General features: G+C 41.5%; 1 protein-coding gene across 1 annotated transcript in view; it reads left to right on the top strand.

Moving 5' to 3' along the window:
• LOC117504526 (zinc finger protein 585A-like) overlaps positions 1–19,278 on the top strand; it is a 56,204-nt gene extending 36,926 nt beyond the window's left edge. The window contains exon 3 of the mRNA XM_034163979.1: positions 17,187–19,278. Coding sequence (XP_034019870.1) covers positions 17,187–18,724 — 1,538 coding nt within the window. The 3' untranslated portion in view covers positions 18,725–19,278. The remainder of the gene's footprint in view (positions 1–17,186) is intronic.
• Positions 19,279–19,529: the final 251 nt, after the last annotated feature.

Raw genomic sequence — 19,529 nt, 5'->3', positions numbered from 1 at the left:
CCGGTATCCTACCCTCTCAATCTTTTCTTTTGATCACACAGTGTTGAAAAAGTCAACACAGAGCAGGTAGTTCTGGATAAGTTGCTGGTCTACCCACGTTTGAATACTGTTCATGCCACCTGTTTGTGTTAATACACAAGATATTTAAATCCGCATTGTCTCACTCACCCAGCTGTAAACAGGTACTGGCCTTGGCTGAGGAAGTAACCTGCATCACTTGTTTGGGGGGCTCGGAGGGGGTCTCACCCAGGGAGTTTAGAACCGCCACTGGTGCAAAGTATAGGACACAACTATACTGTCTGATCATAACGATTCCAAAAAGGAGTAGTTTGCACCATTTGTCATGCTTAGTTATGTTACAGGGTAAAATGTACAGTATCACAAGTCATAGAATCTAATGGATGTCGACCTTGTTTGACCTTTACGTTGGAGACCAATCATTCAACACAGTCAAAACTATTTCATTTATTAATCCTTTTTATTATCAAGATTGAATTTCAGCTGCCTTAATTTCAGCATAACTAGGGGCGAGTACAGAGCTTTTTATTAGAGCATGCAGGGTTATGAATGATAAAAGCTGTGATTTTCTTCTGTATGTTTTACGATTCAAAATCAAATCAAGTTCATATTCAGATGTAATCGTGCAAAGTTGAGAGGACCATGCAACTTAGCTGCTAGCCTGTAGGACAGAGAGAGAGCTAGACAGCTAAAAGAGATATCAAGTGCTTTAAAATGGCAACCAAAACATGAAAGGCATGGAAGAAAATGGAAAACTACCATTCAATTTGACTGAAGAATGAATGGCAAAGACTCACTTAATGATCAACTCCAGGGTGATAAAAGAAGGACTGAAATGACCTGTGAGTACTCTATTTCAGTTAAATGTTTTCAATTTATTTTCATTTATATAGCGCCAAATCACAACAGAGTTGCCTCAAGGCACTTCATACAAGTAAGGTCTGTAAGGAAAAACTCCCTCTGAGGAATCAATCAATCAATTTCAATTTTTTTTTTTATTTTTTTTTTATATAGCGCCAAATCACAACAAACAGTTGCCCCAAGGCGCTTTATATTGTAAGGCAAGGCCATACAATAATGATGTAAAACCCCAACGGTCAAACGACCCCCTGTGAGCAAGCACTTGGCTACAGTGGGAAGGAAAAAGGAAGAAACCTCAAGCAGACCAGACTCAAAGGGGTGACCCTCTGCTTGGAACATGCTACAGACACAAATTACAGGACAATTGACAAAACACATACAGGAAATGCTGTTGGTGCACAGGACAGGAGGGATTCAGAAACCACACCCATCTCTGGATGGAGCTGCACCTTAAACAGAGAGAAAAAACAATCAGGCATCAGAAAGAAAAGAAATACAGTATATTTTGTCAGCATTAAACAAGAAAAACGGGAAATACTAAGGTGGTCGCTGGCCACTAGCCCTAAGCTTCACTAAAAGACCCAGAATTTAGGTAAAATTGAGGCCGCGGCACGCTCCGTTTACTAATAAAATGAATTAAAAGAGTAAAAAGCGTAGAATTATACTATGCCAGTATGCTAGCCATACGAAAGGGAAAATAAGTGCGTCTTAAGTCTGGACTTGAAAGTCTCCACAGAATCTGACTGTTTTATTGATGCAGGAAGATCATTCCACAGAACAGGGGCACGATAAGAAAGCTCTGTGACCTGCAGACTTTTTATTCACCCTAGGGACACAAAGTAGTCCTGCACCCTGAGAACACAAAGCCTGGGCCGGTATGTGAGGTTTAATTAGGTCATCTAGGTAGGGAGGTGCCAGTCTTGAACAGTTTTATAGACTTATAGCAGAACTTTAAAATCTGATCTCACTGGGACAGGAAGCCAGTGCAGAGACGCCAAAATGGGTGTAATGGGGTCGAACTTTCTGCTTCGTGTCAAAGGTCTGGCTGCAGCATTTTGAACCAATTGGAGATCCTTAATGCTGGACTGCGATAAACCAGAAAATACAACAACAGTAGTCCAATCTAGAAGAGATAAATGCATGGATCAGGGTCTCAGTATCAGCCATAGACAGGATGGGACGAGTCTTCGCTATATTTTGCAGGTGGAAAAAAGTAGTCCTCGTAATATTTCTAATGTGGAGGTTAAAGGACAACGTAGGATCAAAAATTACCCCAAGGTTCCTCACTTTGTCAGTGTGATGTATGACACACGAGCCTAGGCTAAGCGTTAACTGGTCAAATTGATGCCGATGTCTCACTGGACCAAGAACCATCATTTCAGTCTTATCAGAGTTTAAAAGTAGGAGGTTTGTAGAAATCCAACTTTTCACTGATGCAAGGCAATCTTTTAAAGATTTTATGTGAATGAGATTACCAGCAGTTATTGGTTTATATAACTGAGTATCATCAGCATAGCAGTGAAAGGTAATCCCAAAATGCCGCAATATGTGCCCAAGGGGTGATATATAAAGGGAGAAAAGCAGGGGGCCTACTGTGGATCCCTGTGTAAGCCCAAATTTCATGTCACTGAGGTTAGAGGTAGTGTTACTGTACAAAGTACAGTGAGAACGACTGGTCAAGTATGACGTCAGCCATGCAAGGGCACTCCCAGTAATCCCAAAATGATTTTCCATCTTATCAAGTAGAATATGATGATCCACTGTATCAAATGCAGCACTGAGATCTAACACCGCCAAAACCGTAGTGGTGTCTGAATCCATTGCAAGCAGCAGATCATTCATCACTTTAGTGATAGCCGTCTCTGTGGAATGATATTTTCTAAAAGCAGACTACAGGCTCAAACAGATTATTCTCAGTGAGATAGTCCACAAGCTGCCATGACACCACTTTTTCCAAAATTTTGGCGCAAAAGGATAGATTTGATATCGGCCGATAGTTTTTCAATACACTAGGGTCAAGATTAGGTTTCTTAAGTAATGGTTTAATCACTGCAGAAGTTAATGAAAGATTAATCATTTCCAGCACAGTTGGCCCAAGAGTGGGCCACAGGTCCTTAAACAGTTTTGTTGGTATAGGATCAAATAAACAGGTTGTGCTTTTTGTTGATGTTACAAGTTTCGTCAGCATGCCGAGACTGTATGCTGTAGACTCTAACAATGATAAGTTGCCTATGTGAAGCCAAACTACGGACACGAAGCCCCACAAAGTCTCACTGTTGAAAAAACGACATGCTGAAGAGGTTACAATTTCCTAGAGAACGCATTGGCTGCCCTAAAGAGAGATGGTGCAACATTTTATGGATTGATCAAAGCAAGATTGTTCTTTTTGGGTCTAGACATCACAGACAGTTTGTCCGACGACCTCCAAAAACTGAATTCAAGCCACAGTACACAGTGAAGCATGGTGGAGCAAGCATCATGGTATGGGATGTTTCTCATACTATGGTATCAGGCCTATTTATTGCATACCAATGATAGTGGATCAGCTTGAATACATCAAACTACTTGAAGAAAAAAAAAAAATCACGTTTTCTTATCCCAAAGAGGAAATGCTCTTGAAATGGGCATTTCAACAAGATAACAACCCCAAGCACACCAGAAAGTGAGCAGGATCTTGGTCCCAGACCAACAAGATTAACGTTATGGACTGACCAGCCCAATCCTGGGACCTTAATCCAATAGAAAATTTGTGGGGTGATATCAAAAATGCTGTTGTGAGGCAAAACCAGGAAATGCAGAGGAATTGCAGAATGTAGTCCAATGGTCTTGGACTGGAATACCTGTTCACATGTGCCAGGAGTAGGTTGATTCCATGCAACACAGATATGAAGCAGTTGTCAGAAACAGTGTTCATACAACTAAGTAATTATACAACTAAATAATTGTTCAGTGGTTCACAGGAAGACTCAATCTTCAAGCATTTTTCAGTTTATACAGTAAATGTTTGAAATGAACATATAAAGAAAACTGCAGACACTTCTATTTTTTTTGTTTTTTTTTGAACAGTCTAAGATTACTTTTCCCTTACTTTCTGTAAAGATCATGTTTTGATTTGAAATAGAATGTGCAAGTATGGAAATAAAAGCTGTAAAGATTTTGATCTTACTCACTTTTTAAAACACTTATTTTGAACAGTACTGTAGAATAGATTGTACCAACACAAATTGCAAACGTGCGTTGCGTCTGTCAATAAAATCAGGTATTTTTAAGGAGTCTTGACAAACCACAACAGTGGCAGCAGTGAGGTATAATATATATATATATATATATAATATATATATATAATAAACTTTGTCATTCTTGACACTGTTTTTCATTCACAATTTATTGATTGTCATTTTCATTATATTGAATGGTTTATACTGTTTTAATTGGTACCCTGCCATTTTTAACTGTTAATTCAACTAGGGACAGAAAATTACACCACTGGAACTAGGGGAAGAAACATCGATGTGGAAACCCATCTTGTGACATACACATGATTATCCTGTGGACATTGGACTGTTTGGATGTAAAATATTCCATTAAAGTGTCGAGTTGCAGTCTGACTGTATGTCATGTGTTCTCCACTGATGTACCTGTATTTGTTGGAGGTTAATAGATTAGCTGACTGTGTGGTGAAGTCAATCAGCTTGATATAATGGCATAATGCTTGTTACCTCTGTTGGTGGTTCCAGACAGATGCATGCATTGTTACATACTAAAAACGTTCATTGTAGTATTTCAGAAACCTTTGGATATAAGGTTTTTGATGAGGATTTGTTGGCTGATTCCTTAGCAGGTCTGAGCTACTGTAAATAAATTATTATATGACTCTACTTGTCCTAGCCTTGTACTACAGCGTATCAAAATCCAACTCTCATCTGCATCATGACACCTGGGTAACTGATCAAGTAGGGCATAACCTGTTGGTGTGAAATACAGTGGGGACCTTGTGTCCGTCCTGGCTGCTATGACCGGCATGATGGAGGAGGTGATGCATTGTAACCCAGTGGCTGTGAAGGCGGATGAAGGCTGCGCCTGGACCTCAGACCCCAATTGTTAGGGGTTTCCCAGCCATTGAACCAGGCTATGGCTCTGTCATGGACTGCGTGTTTGTCGGCATGTAAAGACATTCCTATGTTAAACATTCACGCACAGGCGTCACAAGACTGTTTTTAACAGACTGTTTATGACTGACCAGCATGCACAGCAGCAACCCCTCTTCACTAACAAATAGTTTTAAAAAGACATTTCTCATGTTTTATTAATTGATTTGAACAAATAATGGTGAAAGTAATACACAAATATGTATCTATGTGTTATACTGGAAAACAAAACTTGACCTTTAGTAAATTTGACAGGAGAAAAAAAATTATCAGGTATCTCAGGTTTACAGGGAGAAACCCAGTGCAGCTAAACTCTGGCTTCTGCCAGGTTTAGATGTACTAAACTGGCTAAAACTCGTTTTACACAGGGTTTCGTGGTGAAAAAATAAACAACAAAACAGGTTTTAGACCGTCTAATTTCCAACCATGGCTCGAGGGGTGGAAAGACGTGGATACTGGAATTTTAATGCCAGTAGGTGGCGGTATTCAAGATGCAAACTGCCGTTAATCTCCAATGAAGAAGAACCAAGACAAAGAAGTCAGCGAAGAAGTATTTCCAGTTAGCTTAGCTCCGCGAGCTAGTTTAAATATGTAGCTGTAAATTTTAGCTGTACTTAGATCTGCGCAAAGTGCTTTTTGAAGAGGCTTCAGGTAAAGTTTTACTGCTGGAAACGTTGTTGGTACAGCAGGTAACTGCTGTTTCTGAACAAATATTTTAAATGATACGAGAAACGACAGAGTACGAAGAAGCAATCTGTCGTTTAAAAGAAGAAAACAAACGACTTTAAGTGCTGGATGCTGTTGTCAGGCCTAAAGGTCGCTTATACAAGGCAGGTTTGTTAATTAAATCTTGTGTTATACCTTTTTTCTTGTGCGTATGTGTATGTATGTATGTATGTATGTGTATGTATATATATATATACATACACACAACAAAAATATAAACGCAACACTTTTGGTTTTGCTCCCATTTTGTATGAGATGAACTCAAAGATCTAAAACTTTTTCCACATACACAATATCACCATTTCCCTCAAATATTGTTCACAAACCAGTCTAAATCTGTGATAGTGAGCACTTCTCCTTTGCTGAGATAATCCATCCCACCTCACAGGTGTGCCATATCAAGATGCTGATTAGACACCATGATTAGTGCACAGGTGTGCCTTAGACTGCCCACAATAAAAGGCCACTCTGAAAGGTGCAGTTTTATCACACAGCACAATGCCACAGATGTCGCAAGATTTGAGGGAGCGTGCAGTTGGCAAGCTGACAGCAGGAATGTCAACCAGAGCTGTTCTTGTGTATTGAATGTTAATTTCTCTACCATAAGCCGTCTCCAAAGGCGTTTCAGAGAATTTGGCAGTACATCCAACCAGCCTCACAACCGCAGACCACGTGTAACCACACCAGCCCAGGACCTCCACATCCAGCATGTACACCTCCAAGATCGTCTGAGACCAGCCACTCGGACAGCTGCTGAAACAATCAGTTTGCATAACCAAAGAATTTCTGCACAAACTGTCAGAAACCATCTCAGGGAAGCTCATTTGCATACTCGTCGTCCTCATCGGGGTCTCGACCTGACTCCAGTTCATCATCATAACTGACTTGAGTGGGCAAATGCTCACATTCGCTGGAGTTTGGCACGTTGGAGAGGTGTTCTCTTCACGGATGAATCCCCGTTCACACTGTTCAGGGCAGATGGCAGACAGCGTGTGTGGCGTCGTGTGGGTGAGCGGTTTTCTGATGTCAGTGTTGTGGATCGAGTGTCCCATGGTGGCGGTGGGGTTATGGTATGGGCAGGCGTCTGTTATGGACGAAGAACACAGGTGCATTTTATTGATGGCATTTTGAATGCACAGAAATACCGTGACGAGATCCTGAGGCCCATTGTTGTGCCATACATCCAAGAACATCACCTCATGTTGCAGCAGGATAATGCACGGCCCCATGTTGCAAGGATCTGTACACAATTCTTGGAAGCTGAAAATGTTCCAGTTCTTGCATGGCTGGCATACTCACTGGACATGTCACCCATTGAGCATGTTTGGGATGCTCTGGACCGGCGTATATGACAGCGTGTACCAGTTCCTGCCAATATCCAGCAACTTCGCACAGCCATTGAAGAGGAGTGGACCAACAGGCCACAACTGACAACCTGATCAACTCTATGCGAAGGAGATGTGTTGCACTGCATGAGGCAAATGGTAGTCACACCAGATACTGACTGGTATCCCCCCCAATAAAACAAAACTGCACCTTTCAGAGTGGCCTTTTATTGTGGGCAGTCTAAGGCACACCTGTGCACTAATCATGGTGTCTAATCAGCATCTTGATATGGCACACCTGTGAGGTGGGATGGATTATCTCAGCAAAGGAGAAGTGCTCACTATCACAGATTTAGACTGGTTTGTGAACAATATTTGAGGGAAATGGTGATATTGTATATGTGGAAAAGGTTTTAGATCTTTGAGTTCATCTCATACAAAATGGGAGCAAAACCAAAAGTGTTGTGTTTATATTTTTGTTGAGTGTATATATATATATATATGTATATATGTGTGTGTGTGTGTGTGTGTGTGTCCATACATACGTTATTTCTGTTAGTGTACTTTATTGATGCTCATGATTGTCTGAAATGGGATGTAAATGCAAATCGTCAGATTTCTGCTGTCTGTCAGGGAAAACAGGCAGAAACACTTTGAATCTGGATTTGTTCTAAACAGTTCTGTTATGGCACATAGTTGATGTTGAACTGTGATTGTAACCGTCACTGTTGTGGCTGCAAACTTTTAAAAACACCATAGTGTCAAAGTAAGTCGTCACACAGGTGCCATTACCTGTTATAGCAGTATATCTCTGCTCTTCATCCATATTAAAAAGGGCAAAGCTATTTTCACTGCGCAGTATTGCCACTGGCTACATGCATAAAATTTTCGCATTACAGTGTAGTGTAACTGCTCCAGTATCATACAGTGCAGGGTTCTACAACCCCTGGCAAAAATTATGGAATCACCGGCCTCAGAGGATGTTCATTCAGTTGTTTAATTTTGTAGAAAAAAGCAGATCACAGACATGACACAAAACTAAAGTCATTTCAAATGGCAACTTTCTGGCTTTAAACACTATAAGAAATCAGGAAAAAAAATTATGTCAGTTAGTAACGGTTACTTTTTTAGACCAAGCAGAGGGAAAAAAATATGGAATCACTCAATTCTGAGGAAAAAATTATGGAATCATGAAAAACAAAAGAACGCTCCAACACATCACTAGTATTTTGTTGCTCCACCTCTGGCTTTTATAACAGCTTGCAGTCTCTGAGGCATGGACTTAATGAGTGACAAACGGTACTCTTCATCAGTCTGCAAGGAATGTTTTCACAGGTTTTGCTCTATGGCAAGATGCATTATCATCTTGAAAAATGATTTCATCATCCCCAAACATCCTTTCAATTGATGGGATAAGAAAAGTGTCCAAAATATCAACGTAAACTTGTGCATTTATTGATGATGTAATAACAGCCATCTCCCCTGTGCCTTTACCTGACATGCAGCCCCATATCATCAATGACTGTGGAAATTTACATGTTCTCTTCAGGCAGTCATCTTTAGAAATCTCATTGGAACGGCACCAAACAAAAGTTCCAGCATCATCACTTTGCCCAATGCAGGTTCGAGATTCATCACTGAATATGACTTTCATCCAGTCATCCACAGTCCACGATTGCTTTTCCTGAACCCATTGTAACCTTGTTTTTTTTCTGTTTAGGTGTTAATGATGGCTTTCGTTTAGCTTTTCTGTATGTAAATCCCATTTCCTTTAGGCGGTTTCTTACAGTTCGGTCACAGACGTTGACTCCAGTTTCCTCCCATTCGTTCCTCATTTGTATTGTTGTGCATTTTTGATTTTTGAGACATATTGCTTTAAGTTTTCTGTCTTGACGCTTTGATGTCTTCCTTGGTCTACCAGTATGTTTGCCTTTAACAACCTTCCCATGTTGTTTGTATTTGGTCCAGAGTTTAGACACAGCTGACTGTGAACAACCAACATCTTTTGCAACATTGCGTGATGATTTATCTTCTTTTAAGAGTTCGATAATCCTCTCCTTTGTTTCAGTTGACATCGTTCGTGATGGAGCCATGATTCATGTCAGTCCACTTGGTGCAACATCTCTCCAAGGTGTGATCACTCCTTTTTAGATGCAGACTAACGAGCAGATCTGATTTGATGCAGGTGTTAGTTTTGGGGATGAAAATTTACAGGGTGATTCCATAATTTTTTCCTCAGAATTGAGTGATTCCATATTTTTGTTCCCTCTGCTTGGTCTAAAAAAGTAACCGTTACTGACTGCCACAATCTTTTTTCCTGATTTCTTATAGTGTTTCTTAAAGCCAGAAAGTTGCGGTACGGCCCATTACGCTATCATTTTGGACCGTTACGCTTATTTTCTTTTTCTTTCTTTTTTTTTTATACTTGTTTTTTATTGGTTTTCACAAATTATAACAAAATACAAAATACACAGAACAATTGGTCAGTTGTCATCAATATACATTGTCCATTTTCCCCCAAAAGTCTTCGTGTTTAGCTTCTTGCAACCTTAAAATAAAAGTCTTTCCATACTGTGAATTTCTTCAACAATGTCCATCCATTTGCAAATATTATACCACGTCATTACTTATGTCCTCCTGCAACTCCTTTATCCATTTATCTCTAATATACAGTGTTGATGTTCTCCTGTTAACTATCAATCCTTTATACAACTTTGATATGACTTTACTACTTTTGTTTTTATATGCATTATTTAATATTTGTGTAATTGCATTCATTTCACATGGGAGGTTTGGCTTTACTTATTTGAAATAATAGTCCCGTACCTGAAGGTACATATAGAAATCTCGAGATGCTAAATCATATTCTTTCTGTAGTGTTTGAAACCTTTCAATTTGGCCTTTTTAAAGAAATTTGTTTACGCTTATTTTCAATACAGCGTCTGTAATCAACCGTTTCTGCAGCGCGACTCCAGTTTGAAGCGTGAATTGAAGCAATGCTTCGATTCAGTGGCTCATGGCTCTTTGATTCGCTGCTCTTCAGAAGCAGTAATTCCGCTTCTTAACCCCTCTGAAAGCCATTAAAATATCACGAGTCACTTTTGCGTGGATTAAAATCACTAACTGGGACTCATGTCTTGTTGCAGTCGAGAAACGAGAATCGTCCTCCGTTCCGTTGTCACAGCTTCAAACTCTGCGCTGCGAGACAGAGTCCGCTCGGAAATAACTTCAAAACGAATTGCCGCTTTAAATAAAATGACACCTCTTACAAATGTTGCAATACACACAAGAAACTACAATCGACTAAAATGTTTTTTCCTCCCAAAATGAGACATCTTGCATTCTTTAATAACTGACCTGCACAGCTGCAAGAACTCAGCTCATAGGTATGGAAATACATTCATGCCAGTAATAATGTCTGAAAGGAAATGCTTTTGACAAAAACTAACAGATTTTATTTCTGTTTATGTCCAGAGATCAAGGAGCCACCACGTAGAGTTTATGTCCATAGTTTAAGGATCCAGTAACCAATTTCATATTTATTTACTTTAAGACTCAATAAAATGTTCAGTTTCAATTTAATCAGCTTATAAAGCGCCAAATTACAACAAAGGCTGTCTCAAAAAGACATGCTGTGGAAGAGAGCAGAGGTCAATCACTAATGATTAAATGCAGAGTGGTGCATACAGAGCAAAAATAGGTGAATAAAAAGAAACACTCAGTGCATCATGGGAACCCCCCAGCAGTCTAAGTCTATAGCACCATAACTAAGGGATGGTTCAGGGTCACCCGATCCAGCCCTAACTATAAACTTTAACAAAAAGGAAAGTTTTAAGCTTAATCTTAAAAGTAGAGAGGGTGTCTGTCTCCCTAATCAGAATTGGCAGCTGGTTCCACAGGAGAGGAGCCTGAAAGCTGAAGGCTCTGCCTCCCATTCTACTCTTACAAACCCTAGGAACTACAAGTAAGCCTGCAGTCTGAGAGCGAAGCGCTCGATTGGGGTGATATGGTACTATGAGGTCCCTAAGATAAGATGGGACCTGATTATTCAAAACCTTATAAGTAAGAAGAAGAATTTTAAATTCTATTCTGGAATTAACAGGGAGCCAATGAAGAGAGGCCAATATGGGTGAAATATGCTCTCTCCTTCTAGTCACCGTCAGTACTCTAGCTGCAGCATTTTGAATTAACTGAAGGCTTTTCAGGGAACTTTTAGGACAACCTGATAATGAATTACAGTAGTCCAGCCTAGAAGAAATAAATGCATGAATTAGCTTTTCAGCATCACTCTGAGACAAGACCTTTCTAATTTTAGAGCTATTGCGCAAATGCAAAAAAGTCTTCTTCTTTGTCTTTCGGCTGTTCCCGTTAGGGGTCGCCACAGCAGATCAATCGTTTCCATCTCACCCTGTCCTCTATATCTTCCTCTCTCACACCAACCACCTGCATGTCCTCTCTCAGCACATCCATGAACCTCCTCTTTGGTCTCCCTCTTCTCCTCCTGCCTGGTGGCTCCATCCTCAGCATCCTTCTCCCTATATACCCTGGGTCCCTCCTCTGCACATGTCCAGACCATCTCAATCTCGCCTCTCTGACTTTTTCTTGACTTTAAACTCATCTACTTTCACCACTTCTACTCCTTGTAACTGCACTATTCCACTGGGCTCCCTCTCGTTCACACACATGTACTCAGTCTTGCTTCTACTGACTTTCATTCCCCTTCTCTCCAAAGCATATCTCCACTTCTCCAGACTAGACTCAACTTGCTCTCTACTCTCACTACAGATCACAATGTCATCTGCAAACATCATAGTCCATGGGGACTCCTGTCTGATCTCATCTGTCAACCTGTCCATCACCACTGCAAAAAAGAAAGGACTCAGAGCTGATCCTTGGTGTAATCCCACCTCCACCTTGAATGAGTCTGTCATTCCGACTGCGCATCTCACCGCTGTCACACTATTCTTGTACATGTCCTGCACTACCCTAACATACTTCTCTGCCACTCCAGACTTCCTCATACAATGCCACAACTCTTCTCTTGGCACCCTATCATAAGCTTTTTCTAAGTCCACAAACACACAGTGTAACTCTTTCTGTCCTTCTCTGTACTTTTCCAACAGTATTCTCAGAGCAAACATTACATCTGTAGTGCTCTTTCTCGGCATGAAACCATATTGCTGCTCACAGATCTTCACCTGTTTTCTAAGCCTAGCTTCTACTACTCTTTCCCATAACTTCATGCTGTGGCTGATCAGCTTTATGCCTCTGTAGGTACTGCAGCTCTGCACATCACCCTTGTTCTTGAAAATAGGAACCAGCACACTTCGTCTCCACTCCTCAGGCATCCTCTCACTTTCCAAGATTTTATTAAACAATCTGGTTAGAAACTCTACTGCCATCTCTTCTAGACATTTCCATGCCTCCATTGGAATGTCATCTGGACCAACTGCCTTTCCACTCTTCATCCTCTTCATAGCAGCCCTCACTTCTTCCTCGCTAATCTCTTTTACTTCCTCATTTACTCTTGCCACATCATCCAGCCTTTTCTCTCGCTCATTTTCTTTATTCATCAACTCTTCAAAATATTCCCTTCACCTTCTCAGCACACACTCCTCACTTGTCAGCACATTACCATGTGCATCTTTTACCACCCTAACCTGCTGCACATCCTTTCCAGCTCTGTCCCTTTGTCTGGCCAATCGGTACAAGTCCTTTTCTCCTTCCTTACTATTCAACTTCTTGTACAGCTCGCAATATGCCTTTTCCTTTGCTTTTGCCACTTCTGTTCTCGCCTTACGCCGCATCTCCTTGTACTCCTGTCTGCTTTCTTCATCTCTCCGAATATCCCAAAACTTTTTCGCCAACCTCTTTCTCCTTATGCTTTCCTGGACCTCTTCATTCCACCACCAAGTCTCCTTGTCTTCCTTCCATTGTCCAGATGTCATACCCAGTACTGCCCTAGTTGTCTCCCTCACCACATCTGCAGTACTTTTCCAGTTGTCCAAAATTGCTTCCCGTCCAACTAGCGCTTCTCTCACCTGCTCGCTAAATTTCACACAACAGTCTTCCTCCTTCAGCTTCCACCATCTGATCCTTTGTTGAGCTCTCACTCTCTTCTTCTTTTTTACCTCTAAAGTCATCCTACAAACAACCATCCTATGCTGTCTAGTGACACTCTCTCCTGCTACCACCTTACAGTCTGTGATTTCTTGTAGCTTGCATCTCCTATAAAGAATGTAGTCCACCTGTGTGCACCTTCCTCCACTCTTATATGTTACCCTGTGCTCTTCCCTTTTCTTAAAGTAGGTATTCACCACAGCCATTTCCATCCTTTTTGCAAAATCAACTACCATCTGTCCTTCCCCATTCCTATCCTTGATACCATATCTACCCATTACTTCCTCATCACCTCTGTTCCCTTCAACAACATGCCCATTGAAGTCTGCTCCTATCACCACTCTTTCATGCTTGGGCACACTCTCCACCACCTCATCTAATACACTCCAGAAATCTTCTTTCTCCTTCATCTCACAACCTACCTGTGGGGCATATGCACTGATGATATTCATCATCACCCCTTCAATTTACAACTTCACACTCATCAGCCTGTCAGACACTCGCTTAACCTCCAACACACTTTTAACATACTCTTCCTTTAAAATGACCCCAACACCATTTCTCTTCCTGTCCTCACCATGGTACAACAACTTGTACCCTCCGCCGATGCTCCTGCTCTTACTTCCCTTCCACTTGGTCTCTTGCACACACAATATGTCTACCTTCCTCCTCTCCATCATATCAGCCAGCTCTCTCCCTTTACCAGTCATACTACCAACATTCAAAGTCCCCACTCTCATTTCCACCCTTCTAGTTTTCCTCTTCTCCCGCTGTTCGTGGCAACGTTTTCCTCCTCTTCTTCCTTGTCTTCGCCCAGCAGTAGCCCAATTTCCACCGGCACCCTGTTGGGCAATAGCACCGGTGGCGGACGTTGTTAACCCGGGCCGCGACGGATCCGGTATGGGAATTCGATTCTGAGTCTGCATAGTTGGGTTGGCTTGTTTTACGCCGGTTGCCCTTCCTGACGCAACCCTCCTCATTTATCCGGGCTTGGGACCGGCACTCAGAATGTACTGGCTGCACACCCCATGTGGCAAATGCAAAAAAGTAGTCCTACATATTTGCTTAATATGCGCATTGAAGGACATATCCTGATCAAAAATGACTCCAAGATTTCTCACAGTATTACTGGAGGTCAGGGTTATGCCATCCAGAGTAAGGATCTGATTAGACACCATGTTTCTAAGATTTGTGGGGCCAAGTACAATAACTTCAGTTTTATCTGAATTTAAAAGCAGGAAATTAGAGGTCATCCATGTCTTTATGTCTGAAAGACATTCCTGCAGTTAAACTAATTTGTGTGTCCCCTCTGGCTTCATGGATAGATAAAGCTGGGTATCATCTGCGTAACAATGAAAATTTAAGCAATGCTTTCTAGTAACACTGCCTAAGGGAAGCATGTATAAAGTGAATAAAAACGGTCCTAGCACAGAACCTTGTGGAACTCCATAATTAACCTTAGTCCGTGAAGAAGACTCCACAGAGGAATGCTGGAGCTCTTATGATGATCAAATCAAATCAATTTTATTTATATAGCACCAAATCACAACAAACAGTTGCGCTTTATATTGTAAGGCAAAGCCATACAATAATTACGGAAAAACCCCAGCGGTCAAAACGACCCCCTGTGAGCAAGCACTTGGCGACAGTGGGAAGGAAAAACTCCCTTTTAACAGGAAGAAACCTCCAGCAGAACCAGGCTCAGGGAGGGGCAGTCTTCTGCTGGGACTGGTTGGGGCTGAGGGAGAGAACCAGGAAAAAGACATGCTGTGGAGGGGAGCAGAGATCAATCACTAATGATTAAATGCAGAGTGGTGCATACAGAGCAAAAAGAGAAAGAAACACTCAGTGCATCATGGGAACCCCCCAGCAGTCTAAGTCTATATAGCAGCATAACTAAGGGTTGGTTCAGGGTCACCTGATCCAGCCCTGACTATAAGCTTTAGCAAAAAGGAAAGTTTTAAGCCTAATCTTAAAAGTAGAGAGGGTGTCTGTCTCCCTGATCCGAATTGGGAGCTGGTTCCAGAGGAGAGGAGCCTGAAAGCTGAAGGCTCTGCCTCCCATTCTACTCTTACAAACCCTAGGAACTATAAGTAAGCCTGCAGTCTGAGAGCGAAGCGCTCTATTGGGGTGATATGGTACTATGAGGTCCCTAAGATAAGATGGGACCTGATTATTCAAAACCTTATAAGAAGAAGAATTTTAAATTCTATTCTGGAATTAACAGGAAGCCAATGAAGAGAGGCCAATATGGGTAAGATATGCTCTCTCCTTCAGCAACTCGCTCCGTGTGATCAAGGTCCACCATGTTGACTTGACACCGAGCGGAATGGAAGCTCCTCCTATTTGATGACGCATTGGAGCGAATTTTCCGCCCAAGCAGAGCGACACACCAGGCGATTTGTGGCGTTGCGTCGTGCCCGGTCTGAATGCGGCATAAGAGATAGTGTGAGAAATTCTGTCATCCATCGGGAGCTCGGCGTAGAGCCACTGCACCTCTGCGTTGAAAGGACCCAGCATAGGTGGTTTGGCTATCTGGTGGGGATGTCTCCTGGGCGCCTTCCTAGGGAGGTGTTCCAGGCATGTCCACCCGGGAGGAGACCCCGGTGAAGACCCAGGACTAGGTGGAGAGATTATATCTCAAAACTGGCCTGGGAACGCCTTGCGATCCCTCAGTCAGAGGTGGTCAACGTGGCATGGGAGAGGGAAGTCTGGGGTCCCCTGCTAGAACTGTTGCCCCCGCAACCCAATCCCAGATAAGCAGTTGAAGATGAGTGATGACTGAGTGGGTTTCTGCAAGAGTAAAGGGAAAAACTTTACAAGATAGTAATGAAACCAGCTATGGTGTACAGCTTGGAGACAGTGGCACTAACAAAAAGCAAGGAGGCAGAGCTGAAGATGTTGCCATTTTCTTTGGGAGTGATGAGGATGGACAGGATAAGGAATGAACATATCAGGGACAGCACAGGTAGGACAGTTTAGAAATTAAATCAGAGAGACAAGATTGAGATGTTTTAGACATGTGCAGAGGGTGGAGGAGGATGCTGAGGATGGAGCCACCAGGCAAGAGGAGAAGAGGGAAGACAAAGAAAGTTTATGGATGTTTTAAGGGAGGACATGTAGGTGGTTGGTCTTGCAGAGAATAGGGATAGGGGTCTCCAATTGGTTCAAAATGCTTGTGCCAGACTTTTGACAGGAAGCAGAAAGTTTGACCACATTACACCCATCTTGGTGTCTCTTCACTGGCTTCCTGTCCCAGTGAGATCAGATTTTAAGGTTCTGCTACTAGCCTATAAAATTGTTCACGGGCTGGCACCTCCCTGCCTAGTTGACCTAATTAAACCCTATGTACCGGCCCGGGCTCTGCATTCTCAGGGTGCAGGACTACTTTGTGTCTCTAGGGTGAATAAAAAGTCTGCGGGTCACAGAGCTTTCTCTTATCGTGCCCCTGTTCTGTGGAATGATCTCCCTGCATCAATAAAACAGTCAGATTCTGTGGAGACTTTCAAGTCCAGACTTAAGATGCAATTATTTTCTAATTTTTCTAATGCAGACATTGTTAGTGCATTTTCCTCATCACTTTGCACATGCTTTTATATCCACCCAAATAATTGCAAACACAAGAGTGTGTTAATTGTTCATAAGTGTGTCCCTCGTGCACATCACTCTGATGGCTTTATCTTTTCACACTGTTGACGGTTCCCTGCATCACCTGTACGTATTGGCGGTGGCACAATAGCTGTGGAAACGTGCGTACGCCAGCCAGGATGTTTGCGTGATGCACGCACATTTCCATGGTCATTTCACTTTTGATACATCTGAACGTGGTTGTGGAGATGGATGTCCGCCAGGTTTTTGGGTATACTGCTGATGTCATTTTCCACAGTATTGGGTTTGTCCATAGACATAGCATGATAGTGAGTTCACGGTTTGTTTTCTTTTTAATCCATGTTGTTATTTTATTAATAATTTAATTACTTCCTTGCAGACATGCAGCGGCTATCAGTGAATAAAGAAGATGCGCTCCCTCAGCAAAAAGAGTGGAATCTCAGTCTCAGCCAGGACAAATCAAGCCCCCCCAAAGTTAAGGAAGAACAAGAGAAACTGTGGGCAAGTCAGGAAGAAGAGCAACATGACCAGCTGGAGGAGAATGATTTCAGCAACTTGCCTTTTACTGTTGTCACTGTGAAGCTCGAAAATGAGGAAAAACCTCAGTCTCCGCAGCTTTATCAGAGTCAAACTGATGATGGAACAGAGGCAGATCCTGGAGCCAGCAGCACACCTGAACACATCACACTGAAAATAGAACCTGATGAAGTGTACTATGGAGGACCACAACCAGCCAGCATCTCAGATCCTGATAGTGATGGCAGGAGTTCATACTGTTCTGAAACTGAGACTGATGACAGTTATGAATGGAAACAGACCAGGGAATCCCATTCAAGTTTAAACTGTCTGAAAAACAGTGATGTCTCCGTCAGTGATCAGAGATGTGGTCTTGCTAAGACACAATTTAACTGTTCTGAATATGAACAAACATTTGGTCATTTAAGCCGTTTCAATCAAAAGGCAACACAAGCAACTGAAAAAGCATTGAAATCCCTTGAGGGTCGAAGAAGGTGGAAAAAAGATGGTCACCTGGGCACACACGTGAAAAAGCATACAGGAGAGAAACTACATGCCTGCCTTGAGTGTGGTAAAAGGTTTGGAGCAAAGAGCAGCTTAAATGTACACATGAGAATTCATACAGGAGAAAAAACATTTTGCTGTTTTGAGTGTGGCAAAAGATTTAGAGAAAATGGCCATCTGAACACACACATGAGAATTCATACAGGAGACAAACCGTTTGGCTGTTGTAAGTGCGGTAAGAGATTTGGGCAAAAGGGCCATCTGAATTCACACATGAAAAATCATACAGGAGACAAACCACATGGCTGCCTTGAGTGTGGCAAAAGATTTGGAATAAAGAGCAGACTGAATGCACACATGAGAATTCATACAGGAGAAAAAACATTTGGTTGTTTTGAATGTGGCAAAAAATTTAGAGAAAATGGCCATCTGGTCACGCACATGAGAATTCATACAGGAGAGAAACCGTTTGGCTGTTCTGTATGTGGTAAAGAATTCAGAGAAAAGGGTGACCTCAACAAACACATGAGAATTCATACTGGAGAGAAACCATTTGGCTGTTCTGAGTGTGGTGAGAGTTTTAGAACAAAGGGTACTCTAAACAAACACATGAGAATTCATACTGGAGAAAAACCATTTAGTTGTTTAGAGTGTGGTAAAACATTTAGAGAAAAGAGCAATCTGAACACCCACATGAAAATTCACACAGGGGAGAAACCGTTTGGCTGCTCTGTGTGTGGTAAAAGATTTAGAGAAAAGGGAGACTTGAACAAACACATGAGAATTCACACAGGAGAGAAACCATTTGGCTGTCCTGTATGTGGTAAAAATTTTAGGGAAAAGGGTGGTCTGAACAAGCACATGAGAGTTCATGTGGGAGAGAAATCATTTGAATAAGTTGTGTGTGTGTGTATATACATATGAGGTTACAAACATAAATGAGAGGCTTTTTAGTGTATATGGCATGTATTTGCAATGTTTCCCTTAGATTTTTTTTTTTTTTGTCTGGGCCCAGTGGTACTTGCAAAAAAGAAATAAGTGCATAGCATGGAAAAATGTGAGGCACTTGGAAACGCAACTGCTAAGGTTAAGTGATGTGCTCATTATGTCATCCCACTACAGTCTTACAAAGTTGGATCATTGATTTAAATAATCAAGGCTGTGAAATGAAAATTATGAAATCTGAGGAAAATTTGCAGGGGGTGGAGCCATGGTGTGGGGCCCCAGAAACCAAATTGATTTTGTATGTAATGATATATTTTCAGCATCTCCTGGAAGGAAAAAAATCTCAAAAGAAGCGCATATTTAAATAATCCAAGACACAACCTTTCATTTGAACTGTCAGTGATAAAGTTGAAATAACATAATGTGACGTGGAAGTAGGACCTGTAATGATTTTCCTTTTAATTGTAAACCAAGTCATGCATCAACTCAGAACAATTAAACATGAAATTCATGAAGACTGAAAAGACTGTTAAAAGTATTTCAAAAACCACAGCTAAAGCTTGTAGAGTATTTTGAAAATCATGGTAAAATATCAGTAACATACCTTGTAGTAAAAAAGTCACATACTGTTGTGTAAATTCCTGTAAATCCACTCAAAGCCACAATGTCTTTTTTCCCATGAAAAAGTCTACATTAATAAAAACTCATTTACATTCTTGTGTAAATTAATTCAAAGCCACAGTCTTTTTTCCAATGA

The sequence above is a fragment of the Thalassophryne amazonica genome, chromosome 2 (assembly GCF_902500255.1).
Source record: "Thalassophryne amazonica chromosome 2, fThaAma1.1, whole genome shotgun sequence".
In the NCBI taxonomy this organism is placed as follows: Eukaryota; Metazoa; Chordata; class Actinopteri; order Batrachoidiformes; family Batrachoididae; genus Thalassophryne; species Thalassophryne amazonica.
This window is presented reverse-complemented; position numbering and strand designations above follow the sequence as displayed.